At 41.9% G+C, this 19,972-nt stretch overlaps 1 protein-coding gene across 1 annotated transcript; it reads left to right on the forward strand.

The window, feature by feature from the left end:
- Positions 1-8,816: 8,816 nt before the first annotated feature.
- LOC110779160 (uncharacterized mitochondrial protein AtMg00310-like) lies at positions 8,817-9,227 on the forward strand. The gene has a single exon (XM_021983690.2). It carries the CDS (start codon positions 8,817-8,819, stop codon positions 9,225-9,227), a length of 411 nt encoding a protein of 136 aa, XP_021839382.2.
- Positions 9,228-19,972: the final 10,745 nt, after the last annotated feature.

Raw genomic sequence — 19,972 nt, forward strand, 5'->3', positions numbered from 1 at the left:
AGTTTAACCATTTGGTGCAAGGTAGAGGCCACACCTCCTAAGTCATGGAGCCAAGGTCGCCCCAAGAGGAGGTTGAAAGTGGGCTTGATGTCGATTATTTGAAACTCCGTGGTGCGTGCCACAGGCCCGGTTTGTATGGTAAGGTTGATTTTTCCCAATACAGGACTTCGGGAGTTATCATAAGCTCGTACCCCTTGCGTGGAGGTTTGGAAGTCATCGTTTCCTAGCCCCACGCAATGGGCGGTTCGCAATGGGCAGACATTAACCGCCGAACCATTATCTACGAGCGCTAGGGGGATGTTTTGTCCTTTGCATCCAACCACTAGGTAAAGGGCTTTATTGTGAGCACCCCCCTCTTTGGGTAAGTCTTTATCAGTGAAAACTATGGCCTTTTCCCCGGCATCTCTCGTGACATGGCTAACCAATGAGTCGGGTGTGATATCTGTAGGTACTGAGATGAGGTCAAGTGAGCGAATAAGCTTTTCGCGATGTTCCTTTGAAGTACACATAAGATCCCAGATGGTAATCTCAGCCTTGGTTCTTTTTAGTTGTTTCAGGAGAGGATTTTCAATGACTTCCGCGACGGTGGCGTGCCGTCCATTCTCAAGAGTTTGCCTAACCGGGACGTCGTCCATAGGAGGTGGGTGAATATCCGGTTGGTATATCCTTCCGGATCGGGTGAGGTTGTCGACCTCGGGCTCCTGAGGGGTGGTGTCAATGAGAGCATACCCGGGCCAAGTTTCGGTGAATAGATCCTGGCCCGAGACTTGAGATAGGTAAATATCTTCAGCATCATCATTCCACACACCGCACACTTCCCTCTCGATTCGATCCATAGGGACCACAGCGAGTGGTGCACCTTGAGGTGTAATATACACCGTGGGGTCGAAATTCTCTGGTTGGTCGAGAGAGATGTGACAAGAGCCGAGTGAGCTCTTGTTGTTGTTGGGTTTGCCAACGTTAGGGAGAGGTATCACTTCATCCTCTATCATGTCCTGGATCGTATGTTTTAGACTCCAGCAGTTTTCAGTGTCATGCCCATTTCCTTGATGGAATTTGCAGTAAGTACCTTCGACCCAATATTTGCTTTTGACAGGAGGGTCACGGGTGGGGCCTATAGGTCTCAACTTTCCTTGATTGGTTAGTCTTTCAAAGGCTTGTGCCAAAGTTGACCCGAGTGGGGCAAACTTTCGGTCTCGGACCCATCTTACAGGGTTTCTTCGGGCGGGAGTCTCTTCTACAGCATGGACTTCTTGGGCTTGGGATGTGTTACCCCGATTATAGGTGTTGGTCTTATATGTGGGTTTGCTCTGTATGGTTTTGGCGAGGTCGTCCTCGATCTTTATTCCCACATCATAAACTCTTTTGAAAGTGTCGAGTCCCAGGTACCTAAGGTGTTGTCTGTAAGCCGGGTCCAGGTTGTCAATGAATTTTTGGACCAATTCTGTTTTGGGAGGCCTATTGATTAGCTGGGCCGCCTGGTCCCTCCATCTAGCAAAGTAGGTTGTGAAACCCTCATTTTTCTTTTGGAAGAGAACTTCCAGCTCGCGCATGGTGACTTGGAAGTCCATGTTCGACGAGTATTGCTTGATGAAGACATTGACAAAGTCTTCCCAAGTGGGGAAGAGCTTAGGGTCCTGGTGATAGTACCATTTGAGCGGCACAGGTTCCAAGGACAAAGGAAAGGCAGGTAAGTACATGGACTTGTCCACGCCTTTCAAGTTCATGGCATTCACAAAGCTCAGTAGATGATCACGGGGGTTGTCCGTGGCCTTGAACTTTGGTAAGTCAGATGAACTGAACTTTTTTGGTAATTTGCCAGGAAAAGGTTCAGGATCGAGGGAGAAGTATTTGCTCCCCATGGTTTGCTGTAGGACCATTTTTTTAATCCTCTTCTCGTTATCGAGGTCATTTTTGGCTTGCGCAGCCGCTAAAGCTTCATTTTCCATTTTCAGTTAGCCCATAAGTTGGGTCATTTTGACCATCTGGTCTCGCAAATCTTCGATGGACATGTTTGAAGGTGCGAATCGAGGTTGGGGAAGCGGAGATCCTTGAAATGAGGGACGACGGACGGAGCTTGGAGTTACTAAACCTGGTGTTGGAGATGTATCTTTGAGACGCACTAACCGTTGATTCCATGATCGGCACCAAGTGGCAGGACCAGTCCTAGGTATAAGATAAGCTAAAGTTTAGGTTCCCAAAGTTTCAAGCATTACTTAGTCTGGACTTCGACTTTCTAAATTGGTTTTTCACTTTTTCTTTTGTCGGTACACTTTTTGGTTTTTTTATTTTGGTCATTCTTTGGATTTTCGAAACACTTGCCCGTGTGACATTCATAGTTGTTAGCATGTTCGGTTTTGGTGCCGAGCATTGCCGTCGTAGGAGGCCCAACAGCGACACAAGGAGTTATTAATTTTTCACGAGTCGCTTTTTGAAATCGAGTGCTTTTCTTACGCCCTCGTAGCAATTCTTTTGATGAACATTTTTTTTTGCGCTACGTATTTTCCTTTCGCCCGGGCACCGAGGCTGCTGCGCCTGACCAGAAGGCCAAGCAGCAACTTCAGCGCCCAGCTAGGGGCGTGAGAAATTCTGGCGCCCAGCCAGGGGCGTTGAAAATGCGTCCCTGGCTGGTTCTCGTTTTCTGTCTTCTGTTTATGCGACTTCGACTTGCGTGCTTGCCTAATAACGTCCTTTACGCGTAACAGCGTTTGTGGGATTCGTTACAGGCCATCCCGAGCGTCGCTTATTTTGTGGCGATCATTCGGGTTTGCGGAACACGTGTTTTGGTATAACTCTTTGGCAAATTAGTCTATGAATGTTTGGGCAATTTTTAAGGTCGTTGGTTTTCTAGCATTATTTGTCTAGCATTGTTCGTACGCATAATCATAACATAGTCACATAGTTCGCTACACATAACTACATTACAAACATGGATTTGAAAATTAAATATGTCATGTAGTTTATGATAGGCTTCTATGGGTAGTATTTGCGCCTGGCTTGGTACCGCTTCTATCGTAGATCCAACACATGCCCCGGTCAAGGTAGTGTCTTCAACAGACGAATTTCGCTCAAGAGGCCAACCCGCAAGTGCAAGCCAAGGGGGCATGCAGGCGAGAGGGACCTAATGGGCGAGCGATTGGGTTCGGGATAGGTGTACTACCTGCACAAGTACCGAGTGGGAAACATGCGCGGCGTATGCACCCCCCTATTGGCGAAAAAAGGTATCCTTAGTCCCAACTCCCGAGGGAGTCGAGATTCGTTATGATGTTCTGTCCGTTCACATTAATATGCTGATTTTCAGGTCGTCCCAACTTGATGGGGAAATAGACGCGGGGTAGGATCGTTTCACCCTTCGGCTATTTTGATTACCTACAAGCACGAGTATTTCCTTCACTATCCCCAGTGGAGTCGCCACTGTGAGGGGGTCGAAAAAGCGCGAGGCTAATGCGTGACCTCGTCCCTCGTGGGTGTGACGATTCTTTTTATTCAATCAAGTGTAATTGGATTTCATGTGAGTTTACACCCAATTGACTAGTAATATAGGAGTCACCATTCAGTTTTTAACGACAATGAGAAAAACTGACAAAACCCGGTTATCGTGACATAAAGGGAGTGCAATTATGTTTGACCACGACGGCCGTAGGTTCCCTTGTGATCCCTGGTGTGGGGATCTCTCAATATACACCCGCAAGGTAGAGATTGAGGGTTCGGGGGACTGTAACTACCAAGAGGAGTACTTCGCTCGTCGATAACTCCAGAGGCAGGATATCCTTACTAGCTCAGCATAAATAATTGAAGGGACATGCGTTAACTATTAAACTAATCTGAGTTGATTTTAGCAATATGCAACATATAATACTAATTCGATCGTGATTATCTGATTTAAATAGCATTAAGGGACCTAGCATGATAATCCGATTTCCCAAAAATATTATATTTGTTAGGCGTGATAGAACAATCAGATTTAGTTAGTTTAACGGTTCATAAAAAGGGCGAGGAAAGCAGTTAAATCATCGAAAAGGGACACATTACGACGCACCCTTGAGAGGTGCGTCACGGTTCTCAGAAAACTAACCACTTTGACTTTGCTATTTCTCCTTTTTATTTAACGAATCTCAATTATGGGACAGGATACGTTCTGTTCGATTTATGGATCGATTGCGACAGAACGCGTGAACAATTTCGCAGCGAGAGGCTTAGGCTAAGGGTTGGAGTCAATACTCAGAATATAATTGTGTGTTCTTTTCATGTCGAATTTAGGGGCCTATTTATAGGGAAGAGTTCGTGGAAAGATAGAATTGCAGAGTTCTAATCCACAAAGAATTAGGAAAAAACACGTACCCAGGTATTTTCAGCGCCCAGGCCTGGGCGCCGAAGATTTCGGCGCCCAGAGCCAGGCGTTGAAAATAGGGTATGGGCTGTTTTCTTTAGTCAGATTCGGATTCCTGAAATCCGTAGAGTTTGAGATTAATTCGATTCTTTTAGCGCGTATCAATTTTATGACGGAATGCGTCTGGGCCCGTTACGAACTCTAGGCTCGTTAGGATTTTAATTAATACGTAACTCTTATTTCCGAATCATATTAGGAATAGGATTCTCGCAGTTTTCTATCTCATTTAGGATTTATGTCGGAATGCAACACCTAATTCTGACAGGTTTCTATCTTTTATGATTTGCCACTTTTAGAAGCTACCTTTTACGGCAGTTACTATTTTTAGCAGGTTTCCATAAATAGCAGGTTTTGGGTGAAATGAAATGGGGAATCGAGATTCGTTTATTTTATAGGAGATGCGTTGTCAAGTGGAGATTTACGTTTTCATAATCGAACCTTTCCCTTGCGGGAATGGGGACAAAAGTAGGTGTCTACAGAATCGGAAGCGTGACGTACGAAATAATCGACGGACGAGCTTGCAAGACGCAAGGCCCAGCACGAAGCCAGGCCCAGCGCCCAGCAAGCAGGCCGAGCAGCAGCGCCGCCCAGTGGGTCGCGTGCTTGCTGCCAGCGCCCTTGGGCCAACGAGCAACCAGCAGCGCCCTTGGGCCTGCGTGCTGCGGGCTGTGCAATGGGGTGGGCTGTGCGGTGCCATGGCCATTCCCTTGGCCGGTTAGGATTACTTCCTTGTGAAGTAATCTCGTTTTCCTAATTCTACTCAAATTGGATATTTTGTTAAATCTGAAATACTTAGGTGTTTGATTAAACATTAAATTATAATGATATAATTTAACTAGAATCCTAATGGATTTAGTTATTGGAATCCTAGTAGAATTTAATTCCGTTATTTCCACCCTATAAATATGTAGTTCATAATCACAATTTATAATGCAATTCAGTAAGTATTCAAATACATTAAGTTCAAGAAAGAATTTAATAATTTTCCTAAATTAATAATAAAGCTTTCCGAGTAAACATAAAACCTTAGATAATATTCTAGTTAATTGAATCTAAGGCGGATCCGAACGTGCTGTGGACTATCTACGGAGGGGCGACATTTGGATTCCTAAACTTGTTCTTGTTCGGTTCGGGAGCAGCTAGGGAAGGCACGCATCACATTGTATGTATCCTAATTATGCTAATTGAATATGTGGCAATTTATTTGGATTCCTGGCTTTATGGTTTTTCCGCATGAAATATATTGTTTATATTTGTCATAACCTAACAAAATTCACAAACCAAAGTTCTGTAACAACATAAACATGATCCAAACACTTCTCATTCTACAACATAAACGTAATCTACTATGTGTTCCATTGTTTGGTACTTGAGGAAAATGGAAGAATGCGAGTAAGAAATATGCAAAAAGCACACATGATAAAGTCATAAAATAATACCAACTTACAGATGCTGACTGCAGCCTCCTAAGACTAATCATGCACTAATCTAAACAGTTGTTGTTGAAACCTATGATTTGAATATTATATTAACCAAAGAAATGATCTTAATACAAATTTAACCAAAGCAATGATCTTAACAAATAATATTTATTTATGAAGTTGGAAGGAAGCTTACCTAGTTTTTGTAAGGAAAAGCTTGGAGAATTCACTGATCTTTGAGCTCCATAAAAACACCAAAAATATCAATTCAACTAACAGAAAACAACTCCAACTGCCCACCTGAGATTTCTTCTTAGCAGAGAAAATAAGGGAAATTGTCAAAAACCCACATCATATATGACAAAAACAAAACCTCAAAGTCCCAACCATAAATAAATAAAACAAAAACCTTTTGATCCAAATTTCTTTAAGGGGAATTCCAAACAAAAAAAGTCCAAATTTATTATAGGGCCAAACTCAATAAAATTCATAACAACCTAAATCTTTCAAATTAAACAAAACAAATAACAAAAAAATTCAATATAAACGTACGTGTAATCAATGTGGTGAACCAATTGGAGAAGAGGAGGGAGAAAACAGGGAGGCGGCGGCCGCGACGGTGAAAGGCAGGCGCAGTAGGTGTAGACGACCGGTAGAGTAGAAGACGGCCGGCGAGGGATGGCCGGCGGAGTACTAGCGTTTGTTTATTTTTTTCGATTAGGGTGTAACTGTCCTGGTGTTATTTCAATTGTGTGAAACTGCGATAGTTGTGTGTTTGATGGCGCGGGTGAGAAAATTATTAATTTAATTAGTCAATTGCGTCGCCTTTTAATAAACCAGCGACACACATGACTTTAATTTACTCATCCCCCTTTGCGTCGGTGGTTTATTAAACCGCGACGCAACTGAAATTATTATTGTGTCGCAGTTTAATAAACCAGCGACGCAATTGACTTATTCTCAATGGCTACTAGTCATTTGCGTCGCACCATATTAACCTGCGACGCAAATGATAAATTTTCAGAATAAAATTCAAAAATTGCGTCGCTTGTCTTGAAGTGCGACGCAAATGCGGCGAGGAAAATGAAGAGTTTTCCACTAGTGCCAGCCACCACCACCGAGCGTCGACCGCTGTGCTTAAGGCCGACCGGTATGACTCTCCTCTTCCTAATATATTCTATTTAAACTATGTTTTAAATTATGGATTTTTATGATTATTATTATTGGATTATGGTTTTAAATTGTATTTGGGATTGGTTAGTTGTACTCCGTATGTGATTATAAGGTAAAATTAAATCAAAGATTAATTTTTCCTTAACAGTAATTACATACTCCAAAAATGAGAAAGTACACGACTTTTACTTAATCCAAAAAAAAGAGAGCAAAAACTAGTACTACTAAATGCAATAAAGCTTGCAAGGGTGGAAGGAGAAACTTTTGTCACGCCCCCGGAAAGAAATCTTAATTTAGGTGGTGGCACAAGCAATCCCCGCCTATATGATGAGTGTTTCAAGATACCGGATGGGTTAATCGATGAAATTCACTCAATTTTATCACGCTTTTGATGGGTGATAAAGAATCAGAAAGGAAGATACATTGGCATCGATGAGAGGCTTTATGTCTAGGGGTGTTAACGAGCCGAACCAAGACCGAACTTAGGCAGGCTCGGCTCGAGCTCGAAACTCTTGAGCATAGGCTCGGCTCGAGCTCGAAGCTCGACGAGCCTGAAAAATTGAGTTCGAGCTCGAGCTCGAAACAAGGCTCGACTCGGCTCAAAACTCAACGAGCCTATAAAATCTCAAGAATGAAACTCAACGAGCTTATAAAAGCTCGATATTGAATCTTGTACACTGCTCAGCTCAATTGCTAAAGCTAACTTAAATTGTCAATTCAGCCCAACTAAAATTATAAGGCCCAAATTGTTGCATTTTAAGCAAGGAGACAACTTGTAAGCGCATTTTTATTTTATAACTTCTTATTTATTTTGCTTTAGGATATCCAACCGATGTGGGACAAGTTAATTTGTTTTTTTAGCCATCTCTAGAATATCAGGCATATTACTCCAATTCATTATACTTTTTGCTATATTTAGAGGTAATTAAACCAAAAAAATAAGCAAATTTAGAGGTAATTAAACCATAATATGCAATGAAAAATCGCTTCTTCCGCTAGGTTACACCCAAACTACCCGGTTGCTCGCTGGAACAAAAGAACATGGTTAGTGATTTTGTACCTCAATTCAGATGTTGGATGCAGTTTTCCAAATCATTGAAAAGGTCTTCTTTTTATACTGGGTATAGCCATACAGGGGCTCAAAAACACTCCAGGTGAATGTAATGATGTACTCCGTATGAAGTTGGTTATGCTAGCTAATGATACTCGTACAATACTTGATGAGGAAATTGTCCACCATTTTAGGACTACTATCGAGGACAAGCAGCAAGAGACAAAAAGAATTCATTGCCTAGTTTATGAATGCACATGTGCCAAAGGATGAAGTAGACACTTGGCTAGAAGATATGAAAATATGTGTCTTGACTGTATTTGGTATCTCTATACCAGCATATTATCGTGAGATTTATCAGGAGAGGGGAAAATAGTGGGGGAGCTTAATTAAAGAACTAAGGTTGTAGTTCCTAAGATATATCAATTAATATTACACTCATGTAGTAGAATAAATGAGTCGCTCCTCTATTAGTAATAGTGTTATTGTTAATGTTGGTGTCCTTATATATTCCGAAAAACTTTCCAACATATGTACATCCACCAATGTGGGACTCCAAATCACAAAATATTTTAGACTATAAAAAAGTCGAGCTTGTTCACGAGCTTTCGAGCCGAGCCAAGGATAGCTCGGGCTTGGCTCGTTAAGATCTCGAGCCGAACTCGAACTCGAGTCGAGCCCACTCGAGCCGAGCTTTGGCCGAGCTTTGTCGAGCCGAGCATCGAGTAGTTCACGAGCAGGCTCAGCTCATTAACACCCCTATTTATGTCTACCAAAATCAATGGGTGGAATGGGTTTTCGTGACTTGAGGTATTTTAACCAAGCACTCCTCGCAAAACAATGTTTCCGGCTTAGCATGGAAACTAGGTCCTTGTTGAGTTGTGTTTTAAAGGCGCGGTACTATAAACACTCGAATCTGGTAGAGACAAGAAGGGGTTATGACCCAAGCTACACTTGGAGAAGCATGTGGGGGGAAAAATCTCTATTACTTGAAGGGTTAAAGTGGCGTGTGGGGAATGGCTTATCAATCAAAGTATGGTATGAGGCCTGGATGCCCGGGAATGGAACTCACTTTATTCCAACACCAAGAGTGGACAGTGATATGGCATTGCGAGTGTCAGACTTAATTGACTATGAAAATCAGTGCTGGAATGGCAGTATGATCAAGGAGGTATTTGTGGAGGAGGAGTAGAAGTTGGTGCGTGCTATCCCCCTTTCGAGGTCCTGGCCATGTGACTCGTACTATTGGTGGCCGACGAGCAATGGTATGTATAGTGTAAGATCTGTAGGGGAATACAGTTAAGCATAATAACATGTGCGGAACAATCCCCAAAGCCAGGAAACATGTATAAAGCACAAATTAAGCAAACTTACATTCGAAGCGTGTTTTCCACAATAATCTGTCAACGGACACGAACAAAGAACTCCACTTGACGTTCCTCTACTTGGTTCACCGACACGATCAGATCCGTCTTGATTATCGTAGCTTAGACAATCGATCAAGAGATTTGCTTTTGGGATGAACACACTATGGAGGCACAGAGAGAATTAGGGTTCTCTGTTTTCTCCTAGGGTTGTGTGTAATCTAAATTGTGATTGCCTTAGTTGGAAATTAGGTCATAAGGTTATTTACATAACCTTACGAACCGACCAAGCCATAAGGCAAGGCCGGCTAGCAAGCCCGCGCAGCATCACAAGCACACGCACAGCGAGCTGGGCTGTGGGCCGCGCTGCTGCTGCTGCTGCTGTGTCGTGGTCTTGGCCCGCGCGCGCACACAGCTGCTCGGCCATGGGCCAGCGCTGTTGTGTCGCCTTGCTTGCTTGCCTAGCGCGCGCCCATGGGCCTTGAGTGCTTCGTGCACTCGGCTCGTGGGCCGCTCCTCGTATCCGCGTTTAATATATTTCCGATATATTATTTATCGTTTCGTATACGACGAATCACCGTCGTACGATACGATTTATTCGTTTCGTCTAGCTTACGAATATTCGCGATACGATATACGATTCCGATGCAAGGTCGTATCGTATAATACGTTTCCAACTTAAATCCCGAAAAGCTATTAAATGAATTTCCGATTCATTTAATCCGGTGATCTGTTACGTGTCATTGGTGTGACCTTGTAGGTTCAGTCAAGAGTAAGTTGTGAGTTCAATATCCACTAGAACTCACTGATCGGAAGCATTGCTCCAGCTAGCTGTTCTGATCACTTGATCTCACTGAATTAATTGTTCGCAATTAATCTGAACCTTGGTATTAGACTTAATGCACCTTGGGTGAAGGACATATTTCCTTCAATCTCCCACTTGTCATTCAGACAAGTGTGCATCCACATTCCTTTGTCGCTTAATGTTACTTACTGAACATAAGGTAAGATCCAAGCCATCCTTATTAGGTCCAGAAGTGTTTCTCGGATTACAGAGTTCAACTGTCAAACTTTTGCAGAAGGTTAAGCCTAACCATTCTGAGCACGGCCATGCATTTTACAGTATCTAACTCTCCGAGAGTCCTTGTTACACAACAACACCATATCCTATCAAAGATAGGAGGACAATCCATTCTTGCAATCTATGAACACTCACTTTGATTCATAGTACGCCCAATAACTGCTTTTATAGCCTCCTTTTACGGTGCGACGTTTAGCTAGTATCAAAGCGAACTAATTCTCAAACGAGCAGACATAATCACTCATGTTCTGAGGAACGATTTCTAATCACCATTAATGAGAACTACCTATGACATGACTTTAATCTCTTAAAGAGTTCTCATGGTCAATCCGATACAAGATCCAATAAGTATCTATGCAAAAGATTCTGACATCCAGTCACTCTAGTTCAAGAAACAGAACTAAGTAATCTACTTGCAATCTAATCTTCATTAGTCATTGGTCGTCCACCTTTCAATGACCTGGATTAGGGATCCTTTGTGACTTCAATATTCAAGTTCACTTATGGGTGTTTCTTTGCCAAAGAATCCATCTTGACATCCCATTTGAATGATTTGAATCACATGGACTTATCATTTAATTCTAAACCACAATTAAATGAATATGAAATAATAAATTTCATAAATATGAAATGGTTAAACCAATTGTTTTAAACATAGATCTAACAGATGTTCTAAAACAATACTTAGAAAATCAAAGCCATTCTCCAATATTCTTGATTCCCATGGTTGCTACATGTGCGTTGTGTTTCACTTGTGGCAACGGTTTAGTCAATGGATCCGCGACGTTGTCGTCAGTTCCAACCTTGAAAATCTCGATTTCCTTTCTTTCAACGATCTCTCTAAGTATATGAAATCGCCGCAGTACGTGCTTGGACTTCTGGTGGCTCCTAGGCTCCTTTGCCTGGGCAATGGCTCCGCTATTGTCACAATACAAAGCCACTGGTCCTTTAATGGAGGGGACAACACCAAGTTCTTCGATGAACTTCCGAATCCAAACAGCTTCCTTTGCTGCTTCTGAGGTAGCAATGTACTCGACTTCAGTTGTAGTATCCGCAATAGTGCTTTGCTTAGCACTTTTCCAGCTTACTGCTCCGCCGTTGAGGCAGAACACAAACCCAGACTGTGATCTGAAATCATCTCTGTCGGTTTGAAAGCTTGCGTCCGTATAGCCCTTAACAATCAACTCATTTGTACCACCATAAATCAGAAACTGATCCTTGGTCCTTTTCAGGTACTTTAGGATGTTCTTGGCAGCAGTCCAATGCGCCTCACCTGGTTCTGATTGGTACCTGCTCGTTGCACTGAGTGCGAACGAAACATCCAGCCTTATACAAATCATAGCATACATGATGGATCCAATAGCCGAAGCGTATGGAATTCCACTCATCTTTCTACGCTCATCAGATGTTTTGGGACACTGATTCTTGCTTAGATATACGCCATGTGACATGGGTAGATGGCCTCTCTTGGCTTCCATCATATTGAACCTAGCTAGCACTTTGTCAATGTAAGTGCTTTGGCTTAGTCCAATCATCCTTTTAGATCTATCCCTATAGATCTTGATGCCCAATATGTACTGTGCCTCTCCTAAGTCCTTCATTGAGAAACACTTCCCGAGCCAAGTCTTTACAGACTCCAACATAGGAATGTCGTTTCCAATAAGCAGCATGTCGTCAACATACAAGACTAGGAATGCAATTTTACTCCCACTGACCTTCTTGTATACACAAGATTCGTCCTGATTCTTGATGAAGCCAAACTTATTGACTACTTCATCAAATCGTTTATTCCAACTCCTTGATGCCTGCTTTAGTCCGTAGATGGACTTCTTTGTTAGGTTATGATACATATGACAATTCATAAATCATGCGGAAAAACCATTAAGCCAGGAATACATATTATTTACACATAATCATTTAGCATAGTTTAGATGCATACTCTTTGTTGCGTGCCTTCCCTAGCTGCGCCCGAACCGAACAAGAACAAGTCTTTAGGACTCCAAGTGTCGTCCCTCCGTAGATAGTCCACAGCACGTCCGGATCCGCCTTAAGATTGACCAACTAGAATCGCCCTTAAGGTACTATTATTTTCGGCACTTTATAGGCAATTGTGTAATTGAATTTTGCTCTCAAAAACTCACTTTGAATACTTGAATGCTCGATGTAAATATGTGACCCTAGGCACTTATTTATAGAGTTTATGGAAAGGAATTATAATCCTATTAGAATACAAATTTATTTAATTATAATCCTACTAGGACTCTAATTAAACAAACTTTATCTATTAGGATTAGATTTAATCATATTACGAATCCCGGTAGCCTTAGGATTCGAGTAGCACACACGAGTGGCGCACAAGCACCGCACACCCGCACGCAGGCCTTGCGGCCCACGCCGAGCGCACAGCGCAATGCCCACTGTCGCAGCCTTCTCCGCGCGCGCGCCCAAGCTTCGGCTGGGCCTGGCTTTTGCGCTGGGCCTGGTCGTATGCTTGGCGTGTGGTTGTTGCGCTTGGCTTGCTGGGCGATGGCCCGGCTTCGTGCTGGGCCTTCGTCTGGCAGGCCTCGTCCGATGCTAATTCGTACGATACGCTTCCGATTAAATTCTCGATTCCGGAATTCATTTCCGATACGAACAATATTTAATATTTCCGATTCCGGATTTAATTTTCGTTTCGAACAAATATTTAATATTTTCGTTTGCGGAATTATTTTCCGATTTCGATAATATTTCCGATTCTGACAATATTTCCGTTTCCGGCAATATTTTCGATTCCGGCAATATTTCCATTTCCAATAATATTTTCCGATACGTACCATGTTTCCGTTTCCGGCAACATCTACGACTTGGATAATATTTATATTTCCGATACGATCCATATTTCCGTTTCCGGCAATATCATCGTTTCCGGAGTATTCATTTCTTGCCTGTGACGATCTCAGCTCCCACTGAAACCAAGATCCGTCGATTCCGAATATCCATAGATGGAGTATTTAATGCCATTAAATACTTGATCCGTTTACGTACTATTTGTGTGACCCTACGGGTTCAGTCAAGAGTAAGCTGTGGATTTAATATCATTAATTCCACTTGAACTGAAGCGGCCTCTAGCTAGGCATTCAGCTCACTTGATCTCACTGAATTATTAACTTGTTAATTAATACTGAACCGCATTTATTAGACTTAACATTGAATGCATACTTTGACCAAGGGCATTATTTCCTTCAGTCTCCCACTTGTCCTTAGGGACAAGTGTGCATTTCCTAATTCCTTTGTCGCTCGATGCTTGCTCTTGAACATAAGGTAAGAGTTGTCATCCTTATTATGTCCAGAGGTGTTTCTCGGTTTCAGAGTTCAACTGATCAAATAAACAGATAATCATAGCCTATGATTCATCCGAGCACGGCCATGCATTTCACAGTTTCTAGCTCTCCGAGTGGCCTTTGTACAACTTTTAAGCATCTCATCCCGATTTATGGGAGGACAATCCCAATCTTGCGATCTTGAGATTAGACTTCGTTTGATAGGTGATTACCTGAGCGTTGCCTTTATAGCCTCCTTTTACGGTGCGACGGTTGGTCAACGTCAAAGCAACCAGTTCTCAAACAAGTAATCTCAAATCACTCAGGTATTGAGGATTTAGTGTCTAATAATTTTAATGAAATTTACTTATGACAGATTTTCATCTCTTACAGTAAAGTTTCATAGGTCTTTTCCGATACTAGTCTTCCCAAAGTAAGCATCTATGCAAATGATTATGACATTGCCATGTCCACATAGTTCAAGAAACAAAACTACTAGTCATCTTGCATTCTAGTCGTCTAACGTTTTCTATGCGTCCAATTTTATAGAAAACTCCGACTAGGGACCATTTTCAACTTTTGACATTCAAGTTCACTTGATAGACATTTCTTAGTCACATGACTGGTCCTGACAGTCTATCTTGAATATATCGTCAAATTGAAGGGACTCATCATTTAATAAACCACAAATTAAATGGAAAAATGAATTCTTTTCATTTATTGTGAATGATTAACCAATAATGTTTTACAAAGATTTAAACTCTAAAACTTTAAAACATTAAACAGGGTCATCAAAGCCATTCTCCAATATGCTTGATTCCCATAGCTGCAGTGTGCGAGTTGTGCTTCGCCTGCGGCAGAGGTTTAGTCAATGGATCTGATATGTTGTCATCAGTTCCAATTTTGCTTATCTCGACTTCTTTTCTTTCAACGAACTCTCGTAGAAGGTGAAATCTACGAAGTACATGCTTGACTCTCTGGTGGTGTCTAGGCTCCTTTGCCTGTGCAATAGCTCCGTTATTATCACAATACAGGGCTATTGGACCTTTAATGGAGGGGACTACACCAAGTTCACCTATGAACTTCCTTAGCCATATAGCTTCCTTTGCTGCTTCATGTGCAGCAATGTACTCCGCTTCAGTTGTAGAATCCGCAATGGTGCTTTGCTTAGCACTTTTCCAGCTTACTGCACCTCCGTTGAGGCAGAAGATAAACCCAGACTGTGATCTGAAATCATCTTTGTCGGTTTGGAAACTTGCGTCCGTATAGCCTTTAACAATTAATTCATAATCTCCACCATAGACCAGGAAGTCATCTTTGTGCCTTTTCAGGTACTTCAGAATATTCTTGGCAGTAGTCCAATGCGCCTCTCCTGGGTCTGACTGGTATCTGCTCGTAGCACTGAGTGCGTACGCAACATCTGGGCGTGTACATATCATAGCATACATTATTGAACCAATCAATGATGCATATGGAATCCCATTCATTCGTCTACGCTCATCAAGTGTTTTTGGGCACTGATTCTTGCTTAGAGTCATTCCATGAGACATGGGTAGGTAGCCTCGCTTGGAGTCCGCCATCTTGAACCTATCAAGCACCTTATTGATATAAGTGCTTTGACTAAGTCCAATCATCCTTTTAGATCTATCTCTGTAAATCTTGATGCCCAATATGTACTGTGCTTCTCCTAGATCTTTCATCGAAAAACATTTCCCAAGACAAATCTTGACAGAGTTCAACATAGGAACGTCATTTCCGATAAGTAATATGTCGTCGACATATAATACTAGGAAAGCAATTTTGCTCCCACTGACCTTCTTGTATACACAAGATTCGTCTGTGTCTTGATGAAACCAAAGTCACTGACTGCTTCATAAAAACGTATATTCCAGCTCCTGGATGCCTGCTTCAATCCGTAGATTGACTTCTTTAGCTTGCATACCTTTTTAGCATTCTTTGGATCCTCAAAACCTTCAGGCTGTGTCATAAACACAGTTTCTGTTAAAATGCCGTTTAAGAAAGCAATTTTGACATCCATCTGCCATATTTCGTAATCGTAATATGCAGCGATTGCTAACATTATCCGAATAGACTTTAGCATTGCAACTGGTGAAAAGGTTTCATCGTAATCCACACCGTGGACTTGCCTGTAACCTTTTGCAACCAATCTAGCTTTGAAAACTTCAAGTTTCCCATCTTTGTCCTTTTTCAGTTTGAAAACCCATTTGCTTCCAATGGCTTGGTAGCCATCTGGAAAATCGACCAAATCCCATACTTGGTTTTCAGACATGGAGTCTAATTCAGATTGCATGGCTTCTTGCCATTGCTTGGAGCTAGGGCTCGTCATAGCTTGTTTGTAAGTCGCAGGTTCATCACTTTCAAGTAATAGAACGTCATAGCTCTCGTTCGTCAAAATACCTAAGTACCTTTCCGGTTGAGATCTATATCTTTGCGATCTACGCGGGGTAATATTTCTAGATTGACCATGATTCTCACCAGATTCTTCTAAAGATCTCTGAGTTTCATCCTGAATGTCATCTTGAGCATTCTTTAGAGTTTGTTGTTCGACTCGACGAAACGAATTTCTTCGAGGTCTACTTTTCTCCCACTTGTCATTTTGGAAATGTGATCTTTCTCCAAAAAGACACCATCTCGAGCAACAAACACCTTGTTCTCAGATGTATTGTAGAAGTAATACCCCTTTGTTTCCTTTGGATAGCCCACAAGGATACATTTGTCAGATTTTGGATGAAGTTTGTCTGAAATTAATCGTTTGACGTATACTTCACATCCCCAAATCTTAAGAAAAGACACATTTGGAGGCTTTCCAAACCATAATTCGTATGGAGTCTTTTCGACAGCTTTAGACGGAGCTCTATTTATAGTGAGTGCAGCTGTATTTAGTGCATGTCCCCAAAATTCTAATGGAAGTTTGGCCTGACCCATCATTGACCTGACCATGTCTAGCAAGGTTCTGTTCCTCCGTTCCGACACACCGTTCCATTGTGGTGTTCCAGGAGGAGTCAATTCTGATAGAATTCCACATTCTTTCAGATGGTCATCAAATTCATAGCTCAGATATTCACCGCCTCTATCAGACCGCAGTTTCTTAATCTTCTTGCCTAATTGATTCTCTACTTCACTCTGAAATTCCTTGAATTTGTCAAAGGATTCAGACTTATGCTTCATTAGGTAGACATAACCATATCTACTGAAGTCATCAGTGAAAGTGATAAAGTAGCTGAAACCACCTCTAGCATTTGTACTCATTGGTCCACATACATCTGTATGGATTAAACCCAATAGTTCATTTGCTCTTTCTCCAACTTTAGAGAAAGGTTGCTTTGTCATTTTGCCAAGTAAACATGATTCGCATTTACCATAATCCTCTAAGTCAAATGGTTCTAGAATTCCTTCCTTTTGAAGTCTTTCTAAGCGTTTCAAGTTTATATGGCCTAATGGACAATGCCACAGATAGGTGAGATCTGAATCATCCTTTTTGGCCTTTTTGGTATTTATGTTATATACTTGTTTGTCATGATCTAATAAATAAAGTCCATTGACTAATCTAGCAGATCCATAAAACATCTCTTTAAAATAAAACGAACAACTATTGTCTTTTATTAAAAAGGAAAATCCCTTAGCATCTAAGCAAGAAACTGAAATGATGTTTTTAGTAATACTTGGAACATGGAAACACTCTTCCAGTTCCAAAACTAGCCCGGAGGGCAACGACAAATAGTAAGTTCCTACAGCTAATGCAGCAATCCGTGCTCCATTTCCAACTCGTAGGTCGACTTCACCCTTGCTTAACTTTCTACTTCTTTTTAGTCCTTGTGGATTGGAACATAAGTGTGAGCCACAACCTGTATCTAATACCCAAGAAGTTGAATTAGCAAGTATACAGTCTATAACGAAAATACCTGAAGATGGAACGACTGTTCTGTTCTTCTGATCTTCCTTTAGCTTCAAGCAATCTCTCTTCCAATGCCCCTTCTTCTTGCAGTAGAAGCATTCGGATTCAGAAGTGGGTTGACTGACCTTCCTCTTTACAGATTTGGCGCCAGTTTGCTTAGTTGGGCTGGCCTTGTTGCCACCTTTCTTAGCATTCCTCTTCTTTCCAGATTTCTTGAACTTGCCCCCACGCACCATAAGCACATCCTGCTTATCACTTTTGAGCGTCTTTTCAGCGGTCTTCAGCATACCGTGAAGCTCAGTGAGCGTTTTGTCCAGACTATTCATACTGTAGTTTAGTTTGAACTGATCATACCCGCTATGAAGAGAATGGAGGATGGTGTCTATAGCCATTTCCTGAGAAAATTGCTGATCCAGCCGACTCATATTCTCAATGAGTCCAATCACTTTGAGAACATGTGGACTTATGGGCTCGCCTTTCTTAAGCTTGGTCTCAAGAATTTGTAAGGTTATGATTCATATGACATTACATAGATCATGCGGAAACAACCATTAACCCAGGAAACATATTATTTACACATAATCATTTAGCATAGTTTAGATGCATACTCTTTGTTGCGTGCCTTCCCTAGCTGCGCCCGAACCGAACAAGAACAAGTCTTTTAGGACTCCAAGTGTCGTCCCTCCGTAGAAAGTCCACAGCACGTCCGGATCCGCCTTAAGATTGACCAACTAGAATCGCCCTTAAGGTACTCAGAAAATTCGGCACTTTTGGGGCAAGATGGGTGTTTGAATTTTCTCTCAAAAACTCACTTTTGAATACTTTAAAACTTGTGTATAAATTATGACCCCTAGGCCTTTATTTATAGAGTTATGGAAAAGGAATCGTAATCCTAGTAGGATGCGAATTAATTGGAATTAGAATTCTACATGAATTCTACTTAATCAATTTATCCAATAGGAATAGACATTTAATCATACACTGACTCTTGCAGATTCAGGAATCTCGCATGAGCTCAAACTCACACACACACGGCAGCCACAAGGGCTGCCCACGCATGCGAGCAGCAGCCCACGCAGCGCGGCCAACGCATGCGTGGCCTTGTGCGCGCTGGGCTGTGGCGTGCGTGCTTGCTGGGCGATGGCCTGGCTTCGTGCTGGGCCTTCGTCCGGCAGGCCTCGTCCGATGCTAATTCGTACGATACGCTTCCGATTAAAATTCCATTTCCGGAATCTATTTCCGATACGAACAATATTCAATATTTCCGATTCCGGAATTAATTTCCGTTTCGAACAAATATTTAATATTTCCGTTTCCGGAATTATTTTCCGATTCCGGTAATATTTCCGATTCTGACAATATTTCCGTTTCCGGCAATATTTCCGATTCTGGTAATATTTCCATTTCCAACAATATTTTCCGATACGTACCATGTTTCCGTTTCCGGCAACATCTACGACTTGGATAATATTCATATTTCCGATACGATCCATATTTCCGTTTCCGGCAATATCATCGTTTCCGGAGTATTCATTTCTTGCCTGTGACGATCTTAGCTCCCACTGAAACCAAGATCCGTCGGTTCCGAATATTCATAGATGGAGTATTTAATGCCATTAAATACTTGATCCGTTTACGTACTATTTGTGTGACCCTACGGGTTCAGTCAAGAGTAAGCTGTGGATTAATATCATTAATTCCACTTGAACTGAAGCGGCCTCTAGCTAGGCATTCAGCTCACTTGATCTCACTGAATTATTAACTTGTTAATTAATACTGAACCGCATTTATTAGACTTAACATAGAATGCATACTTGGACCAAGGGCATTATTTCCTTCAGTCTCCCACTTGTCCTTAGGGACAAGTGTGCATTTCCTAATTCCTTTGTCGCTCGATGCTTGCTCTTGAACATAAGGTAAGAGTTGTCATCCTTATTATGTCCAGAGGTGTTCCTCGGTTTCAGAGTTCAACTGATCAAATAAACAGATAATCATAGCCTATGATTCATCCGAGCACGGCCATGCATTTCACAGTTTCTAGCTCTCCGAGTGGCCTTGTACAACTTTTAAGCATCTCATCCCGATTTATGGGAGGACAATCCCAATCTTGCGATCTTGAGATTAGACTTCGTTTGATAGGTGATTACCTGAGCGTTGCCTTTATAGCCTCCTTTTACGGTGCGACGGTTGGTCAACGTCAAAGCAACCAGTTCTCAAACAAGTAATCTCAAATCACTCAGGTATTGAGGATTTAGTGTCTAATAATTTAATGAA

Source organism: Spinacia oleracea, chromosome 3 (genome assembly GCF_020520425.1).
Source record: "Spinacia oleracea cultivar Varoflay chromosome 3, BTI_SOV_V1, whole genome shotgun sequence".
Taxonomy (NCBI): domain Eukaryota; kingdom Viridiplantae; phylum Streptophyta; class Magnoliopsida; order Caryophyllales; family Amaranthaceae; genus Spinacia; species Spinacia oleracea.

What these genes read in the sequence shown, in the direction of transcription:
- LOC110779160 (XM_021983690.2), top strand. Translation starts at nt 8,817, where the DNA reads ATGGGTGGAATGGGTTTTCGTGACTTGAGGTATTTTAACCAAGCACTC.